General features: G+C 42.8%; 1 protein-coding gene across 2 annotated transcripts; it reads right to left on the bottom strand.

The window, feature by feature from the left end:
• Positions 1-2,325: 2,325 nt before the first annotated feature.
• Positions 2,326-7,939, bottom strand: LOC116314968 (transcriptional regulator Myc-2-like). Of its 2 annotated transcripts, none has more exons than XM_039601653.1 (3): positions 7,800-7,939; positions 4,428-5,040; positions 2,326-3,279 (listed from the first exon to the last, which is right to left on the bottom strand). In XM_039601653.1, exons 1-3 carry the CDS (start codon positions 7,839-7,841, stop codon positions 2,774-2,776), a joined length of 1,161 nt encoding a protein of 386 aa, XP_039457587.1. In that variant the 5' UTR covers positions 7,842-7,939; the 3' UTR covers positions 2,326-2,773. The 2 variants fall into 2 exon arrangements, with proteins under 2 accessions (XP_039457587.1, XP_031588980.1); XM_031733120.2 differs by lacking the exon at positions 7,800-7,939 and adding an exon at positions 5,654-5,899.
• Between the last annotated feature and the right edge of the window lie 547 nt (positions 7,940-8,486).

The following is an 8,486-nucleotide window of genomic DNA, read 5'->3' as shown; positions in this document are numbered from 1 at the left end:
TACAGCCGGCTGCTTTCTGAGATCAGCTGCATGTTTGACAGCTTTGAGTGGATCATATTGTACATGATTGGCCTGAGCTTACAATAACTTATGTGACTAACTCGAGTGTGTTTGATTCTCACTTTCTGCTGTGGCCTTGAGTAAAATTTACAAACCGGATTCCAAAAAAGTTGGGACACTAAACAAATCGTGAATAAAAACTGAATGCAATGATGTGGAGATGGCAAATGTCAACATTTTATTCAGAATAGAACATAAATCACGGAACAAAAGTTGAAACTGAGAAAATGTATCATCTGAAGGGAAAAATATGGTGATTCAAAATGTCAGGGTGTCAACAAATCCCAAAAAAGTTGGGACAAGGCCATTTTCACCACTGTGTGGCATCTCCCCTTCTTACAACACTCAACAGACGTCTGGGGACCCAGGAGACCAGTTTCTCAAGTTTAGCAATAGGAATGCTCTCCCATTCGTGTCTAATACAGGCCTCTAACTGTTCAGTCGTCTTGGGCCTTCTTTGTCGCACCTTCCTCTTTATGATGCACCAAATGTTCTCTATAGGTGAAAGATCTGGACTGCAGACTGGCCATTTCAGTACCCGGATCCTTCTCCTACGCAGCCATGATGTTGTGATTGATGCAGAATGTGGTCTGGCATTATCTTGTTGAAAAATGCAGGGTCTTCCCTGAAAGAGATGACGCGTCTGGATGGGAGCATATGTTGTTCTAGAACCTGAATATATTTTTCTGCATTGATGGTGCCTTTCCAGACATGCAAGCTGCCCATGCCACACGCACTCATGCAACCCCATACCATCAGAGACGCAGGCTTCTGAGCTGAGCGTTGATAACAACTTGGGTTGTCCTTGTCCTCTTTGGTCCGGATGACATGGCGTCCCACATTTCCAAAAAGAACTTCGAATCGTGACTCGTCTGACCACAGAACAGTCTTCCATTTTGCCACACTCCATTTTACATGATCCCTGGCCCAGTGAAAACGCCTGAGCTTGTGGATCTTGCTTAGAAATGGCTTCTTCTTTGCACTGTAGAGTTTCAGCTGGCAACGGCGGATGGCACGGTGGATTGTGTTCACTGACAATGGTTTCTGGAAGTATTCCTGAGCCCATTCTCTGATTTCCTTTACAGTAGCATTCCTGTTTGTGGTGCAGTGTCGTTTAAGGGCCCGGAGATCAGGGCGTCCAGTATGGGTTTACGCCCTTGACCCTTACGCACAGAGATTGTTCCAGATTCTCTGAATCTTCGGATGATGTTATGCACAGTTGATGATGATAACTGCAAAGTCTTTGCAATTTTTCGCTGGGTAACACCTTTCTGATACTGCTCCACTATCTTTCTGCGCAACATTGTGGGAATTGGTGATCCTCTACCCATCTTGGCTTCTGAGAGACACTGCCACTCTGAGAAGCTCTTTTTATACCCAGTCATGTTGCCAATTAACCTAATTAGTGTTAATTGGTCTTCCAGCTCTTCGTTATGCTCAAATTTACTTTTTCCAGCCTCTTATTGCTACTTGTCCCAACTTTTTTGGGATTTGTTGAAATTTTGAATCAACATATTTTTCCATTAAACTGATACATTTTCTCGGATTAAACTTTTGATCTGTCACCTACGTTCTACTCTGAATGGAATATTGACATTTGCCATCTCCACATCATTGTATTCAGTTTTTATTCACAATTTGTTTAGTGTCCCAACTTCTTTGGAATCTGGTTTGTACTTTGACAGCCGTTCAGTTAAAGTATTATTTAACTACTACAATAGGGAGTTATGCATATATAGATACTGTTCAGTCAAAGCCATGTCTGTTGACCTTTGACCCTCTTAAAGTGACGCAACTGGTGACTGCAGAGCAGCTGATTCGGTTTGAACTTTCACCCCGTGTTCAGTGTGGGAAACACGCAGCATGACGACAGGCTCGGCGTGCTGCTCCGCTGGGGCGGACGTTCTCCGATGACGCAGCCAAAACGTTGAGTAATGACTGAGCCCAGAAATGACACAGCTCAGGCCAGAATACAGAGGAAATTCCATGAAAATGACCCACAGGAATATGCTTTGGATCATTTTCAAGAGGCTGAATTTGTCTCTAAGGAACCAACTTTGCGATCCCACCCTCAGATTTTCCAAGAAGCTGAAAACACTTCCACTGAAACTTGAATTTTATCAGTGACTGTGGGGTAAAAATCACTGTGGGTTTAAGAGAATCCTTCTAGGTGGATTTAATGGTTACCTGAGGCACATTTTACACCACCACATGAATTCTGGGACAAACAGGGAGGTGTACAGAAACATAGCAGACACTTTGACATCAAGAGAAGCTCCAACATATTAAGGACTTTTATTCTGAAGGGATTAAAACACTTCCAATCTACTTTTAGTGCAAAAAAGCTTTTGAACAAAAACAATATATATATAAAAATACACTCTGGAAATTAAAAATACACAATTAAAAAATACAAATACAAAAGCTTTAGGAAGTGAACACATTAAATAAAGTGAATTAAATTATTGTTCATCATCAGCTGTAAATTAAAGTTCTGACACATATTTATTCACATTTTTGCCTCATAAACTGGAATGTTTGAAAAACTACCTTAAATTAAAACTGTCAATAAAAACAAAAATAAATACAAACAGAAAACCTGATTACAGACGAGCAGCGAGCCCTACGGGCACCGTGCTGCATTCAGGTGACGTCAGTCATTATTCTTAGCTTTAAAACCTGAAGTGAAGAAACTAGCAGGACTGAGCAGACATTAATGTGAAGTCCTGAGCTGCTGCAGCCTCTGCTTCAGCTCTCTGCTCCTCTTCCTCAGTTCATCTTTCTTTGCCAACAGCTTCCTCTCCTGCTCTCTGACCTCCATGATGAACTCCGTCGCCTTCTTCAGGATCACCACCTTCGCCGCTTTTTCATTGTTGGCCACCGCTGGGACCTCGTCCCTCAGAACCATGAAGCTCATCTTCAGCTCGTTTCGCCGCTGCCTCTCCAGCACATTGTGAGTCCTGCGCTTGTCGTTGTCCTCGCCCTCCGATTTCGGGCTCCAGCACCGGCGCCCGCCGCTCTGCCTCGGTGCCGCGCTGCTGCTCTCCGCCTTCACCCGTTTCTCAGGGGGTTGCTGGGCAGCGTAGTTGTGTTGGTGGATGTTGACGTGAGAGCGTTTCAGGACCAGAGGGGAGATGTGGGACCGCTGAGATGACTTTCTCCTGTCCACTGTCACCACATCGATCTCTTCCTCTTCTTCATCATCTTCATCTTCCTCTTCTGGGAAAAACAAGGAAAAACATTCTGGTGTAAATATAAGTGATCGCGGTCTGAGCCAAAGCCACCGTCCTGCTGATGGACGAGAGACCGAACAGGGACAGAAAACGGGTGAAAGCAGCAGAGCGAGACAGAAAGGAACGCCAGAGAGAGTAAGACAGAAAACGTGCCCTCTTTGAACTCCTCGCTTCCATATTTTCCATAGTTTTCAGACATTTACCGGCCAATGAAAACATTTCTCAGATTACCTCAGAGCCTGCTGACACTGACAGTACTGGTGGATATTTTAATCCACAGCTTTATTCAGACCAAGGTTACATTTTAGTTTAATAGTATCCAAAGTAACTATAGTGTCAAAATAATGGTGCTGTATGAGGAACAGAAAGAGCCCTGTGGTTAAGCTTTGTGAACAGCTGGTCTGATTTGGGATGACAGGCACTGCTTCACTGAGAGCCCCCACATCATTTTACTGTCCTCTGTACTTCCTGTGATGTAAAAGTGCTGACTGCAAGAAGAAAACAAACGACTGATTCTAAGGAGTTCACTTCAGTCAGCTGATTGAACTCACACAACGCACTTGAGCCGGGCTGTTGAACCCCGCCTTGTTCAGGCTCCCTGACTCAGAGGTCTGACCTCTAAGTGTGTGTGTGTGTGTGTGTGTGTGTGTGTGTGTGTGTGTCTAAATAGTCACTAAAGAAGAATTTTCTTTAGTGACTATTTAATTAAAGGATGTTAAAATGTTTGCAGCATCTAATATTTGTAAGTCTAATAAATTAAAAATATAATTTCACTACTTAAAGGAAACGTCTGTCGTTTCTGAATATCTACTTCTGTTATGTAAATTCTCACACAGCCTGCAGGATATTTGCCTGCTTGGCGATAGGCTGTTCCCAGACGCTGTAATTAAAGGATGGCCACACCACTGTAGTGTTGGATTTCAATAGATGCAGTATTTTGAGATACTCTGAAAATCACTGGGTTACTACATTTCCCAAAATGCAAGTGGATCCTACCTGATGGTTCTTTGTTTCTAACCACTGGTCTCAGAGGGTAAATGAGAAGCGAAGGAAAGGTCGGAGTAAAGCAGACTTCAGAGTTCAGTGACTCTGAAACTCTGGATTAAAGAGCTGGCTTTTCAAAATAAAACTCACCTGATTCGCTGTCACTGCTGCTGGGTGGTGGAGAGTCCAGTCTCAGCTCAGACCCCACCTCCATCGCCACACCATCATCCATCTGCTTCTCACCCAGGAACACCACAGAGGGGTCGATGCAGTCTGTCACCGAGGTGTGGAAGTCCTGCAGGTACCCAGCGCTCACCTGAGACCCGCCCACCTGCTCGTTAGCTGTTCTGTCTGTGATGGTCTTAGTGTTGCAGGAGTCCCGGCGGGCCCGCAGCGAGGCCAGCCTCTCTGACACCACCTTCTCCAGCTCTGTGGCGGCAGCGAAGCTGCTGCTCCACATGCAATCCTGGATGATGAAGGACTGAAGGAAGGCTGCAGAGGAGCTGTGGTCATCGTCCAAGAGGTCAGACACCGCCTCCAAGTGGTCGGCGGCAGACAGGGAGGGTCTCCGGCTGGGGGACAAGGGAGGTGTAGGCAGCAGCTCGAACTTCTTCCAGATGTCTTCGCTGGGAGCCGGCAGGAGCTGGCTGCGTGGAGGAGGGTAGAAGTCTTCCTCTTCACCATTCAGGAAGAAGTAGGGCTGGACCATGTCGTAGTCATAATCGTAGTTTGTGCTGTTCAACACCGGCGGCATGACGGCTGCCTGAGAAACACAACAGGAGGTCAGCCTGAGCCAAGCTTTACCACACAGACAGAAACACATGACCACAACATCAAAAATCATCTGATATTACTACAGTGCAGGAGATCCTGTTAAGCATACCAGACTCCATTCAAAAAACAGCTAGTTTAGCTTTCTTTGGATTAAAGCCCAAGTTTACACAATGAAACAACGCTACACACATCTGCAGTACAGATACAGTTACTCAAATGTATTAAAACTCGGGATTTAACATGCTTAACAGTTTTAAAAGTAGTAATTTTATCAAAAAATGAAAACAGAATATACGGTTAAAAGTCATTAGTAAAGCTTGCAGAGCACGGTTTAAACACAGAGCTTCAGTATCAGTAAAGAAGTCTCCACACTTCCAGACAGGCGAGAACTTCTGCAGATACGCGAAACTCAGCTGTCAAAATGCGCGACGCTAGTTTAATAACATTGAGGCATTTATTCAGAGTCACACATGAAAGGAAAAACGGTCAAAATGCGAAGAACGAACATCAGGGATAAATTCGGCACACATTTTAAACTGACTAAGCGAAAAGTTAAACGACAGCAAAGAAAAGCATCCAGAAAGCTTCAGACATAAACTTACCGTTTTTCTCCAACAGTTTAGGTGAAAACGTGAAAAAGATCCCAATGTTCCAGCGAGTAACGGTTAAACTTATAGCGGGCTTTGTCCAGCAGAGCCTGTCAGTCTTAAATAATCCTCAGTCTGTCGATAACCGATGACCGAGACCTGCTACAGACGCTATAACGGTCCCTCAGTGTCGCCCAGCTGCTCTGCTGTCTCAGCGTGAAACACAGCCATCAGCTGCTTCACACACATTAAATAGTCCGGCTTTTTTATCTTCATCCGCCGGCACTACAATCTTCCCGCCAAATGCGAACTACGTAGTAAACAAACGGGACCTATCGATGTGCTGGTGACCCTTTAAAAATAACATTTAGTGCATTTCTGCCATAAAAGCTTGATTGTAATATTAGTTTTACTTTAAATTCAGCAAGAAAATGTGCAAAATATGGGAACTATTTTATTCAGCGGACGTGTATTTTTTGTGAATGGTAAGAGGGTGGTCGTGACTGTAAATGATGTAAAGGAACAAAGTTCCGGGAAACCCGCTCTCATCCCGTGATGAAGTCATGAAAACAAACAAATAAACAAAACAACGTTTTAACGAACGAAAAACTGGATTGAATAAATAAACAAACAACAGAACGCAGAAAAGGATCATGAGCTGTGAATGCAAAAGCAAAACACGACATATAATAGAAGGATTAAAAAATTAGGAGATGAAAGTAAAAGATGAAATACAATAAAACAAATATGTGATCTGCTAATAGAAAATGTCTTAAATGAATCAAGTTTGATAAAATAAAAACATTAATTACAATATATCATTAAAAAATAAAATAAAATTTTAAAGGAAAACTAACCCAAGAAAAGGAATTTTAAACAAAAACACAAACTTATTTAAACAATTATGTTGAGAGATTATAAACAAAGCCACTAAAATGAGAAACAAGAATTTAGCACAGCAAATATACTGTTGTTATATTTACTTATTTATTTATTTATTTTACTTTGATGTGATTTTTTTATTTTCTCTGTTTTGATGTTGTCTAAATTAATTCTAGGAAAGATAACATCACAATAACTTGTCAGAAGTACAATCTATGAAACTGAAATATAAAGAACAGATTATGGGCTCCATGGTCAAGACCCATGAAGAAACCATTTATTTATTTAAATTCACGAAATGAGAGAATGTGCTTCAACCATCTCCAGGTCTCATTTCTCGGGTGTACATCCTTTATTCCTCTCCTCATGTCTTAGACACTCTCATGGAAAATGAGGTGAAAGAAGCAGAAACACAGAGAAACTGAGGCAACAGGCGTGCAAGATGTTTAGCTGTTAAATATGACACGAGGAACAGTTGCATCAGCTGTTTATTGCTTCATTACAGCCTGCTGCTGTATTTGATGTCCTCAGAGGTCACAAGAAGTATTCAACCTCTACATTTAACTAGCTTTTTGGAGGAGACTTCAGCGGACATGTCAGGGAAGGGCACACAGGTGATGAGCAGGTAAAAAGGTTGTTGGTGAACCTGTACTTCAAGAGGAGGGAGGAACACTGATGATGGCCAAGAGTGTTAGATTTAAGGAGAATGCATCTAGGGGGCATCAGATGGAAGTCTGTGGGAGGAAGTGAGTGAATGCAGAGCCAAGAATGCTGCACAGAGCTCAGGGAGGAGCTGAGACAGGCTCTGGGTGGTAGGAAGGACTTACCAGATGACTGGAAGCGCTGAGGAAACTGCCAAGAAAGTGTTTGGTGTATCGGGAAATACAAGGAGACTTGGTGGTGGAATGAGGAAGTACAGGAAGATATTTGGGCCAGCAAAAAAGTGGGATATTCAGGAAGCTGAAGAAAGTGGGTGGAAGTAGTGGGAGCTTAAGTGTACGGCAAAGAGAGGTGACAAAGCAAAAATCCCAGTAAGTTGTATTTCAGGCCGGATACCAAGGGAGGAGAAGAGGACTTGGAATGATCGACTAAGCAGGAAAGGACAGAAGTGATTAAGGATGGAGATGATAATGTGCTAACAAGTGAAAGGAGTGTGAAGATGGAAGGCGTACTCTGGGGATGTGATGAATGTAGAAATGAGAGGACAGCAGTTAGAAAATCAGGAAGTGCAGAGGATGGAGTGAGAGGTGGGGAAAAGCCACTGGACCAGAAGACTTACCTGTGGAGGTGTTTTGGAGGGCAGTGAGCTTTTTAACAGCATCTTAGAGAAGACCCAGAGTGGAAAAAGCAAACCTGTTTATTGAGGCTGTTTACTAAATAAATTAAAACACAAAGACCACAGAAGAGGCTCACAGACACTCTGCCAAGAAACAAAGTGAAGGCAGCACCATAAATAAACAAAGGTCTAATTAAGGGAAGTGGACACAGCTGAGGAAAACACACAGGTGCAGATACTCTGGGATACGCTGAGGACTTCATAGTGGTACAGAAACACTCACTGTGCACCGGATATCACTATAAAACACACAAACCCACTGTATGCTCCACTATTTCATGATTAGAGCCAACCTTTGTTTAACAGCAGCTCCTCCTGCCTTTTACTCTGCTGCCCCCTGCTGGTCAAAACCTCACACTGCCTCAAACTGCAGGATTCTTGTTATTCTTTGCATTTTCCACGTCTAGTTTTTTGTTAGATTTAATTTATTATTCTTTATAATTCTGCCTGCTTTTTATAATATAGTCAATATAACATGAATAACGTTTACCTTTAATACAATGTCATCTATATAAATGTTGCTGCTAAAGATAAAACCTTAAGGTTGCTGCCCTCTTGTGGCTGTAACAACACACTGCATTACCAACCATAACCACAAATTCTTATTGTTGTCTGTGGATGGAGGGATGG

Source organism: Oreochromis aureus, linkage group 18 (assembly GCF_013358895.1).
Source record: "Oreochromis aureus strain Israel breed Guangdong linkage group 18, ZZ_aureus, whole genome shotgun sequence".
NCBI lineage: Eukaryota > Metazoa > Chordata > Actinopteri > Cichliformes > Cichlidae > Oreochromis > Oreochromis aureus.
This window is presented reverse-complemented; position numbering and strand designations above follow the sequence as displayed.

Coding starts and splice junctions, on each gene's coding strand:
- LOC116314968 (XM_039601653.1), bottom strand. CDS start 7,841: ATGCTGTTAAAAAGCTCACTGCCCTCCAAAACACCTCCACAG. Junction 5,041..7,799: donor CCTCCAAAACACCTCCACAG/GTAAGTCTTCTG, acceptor TGTGTTTCTCAG/GCAGCCGTCATGCCGCCGGT. Junction 3,280..4,427: donor CAGCAGTGACAGCGAATCAG/GTGAGTTTTATT, acceptor TGTTTTTCCCAG/AAGAGGAAGATGAAGATGAT.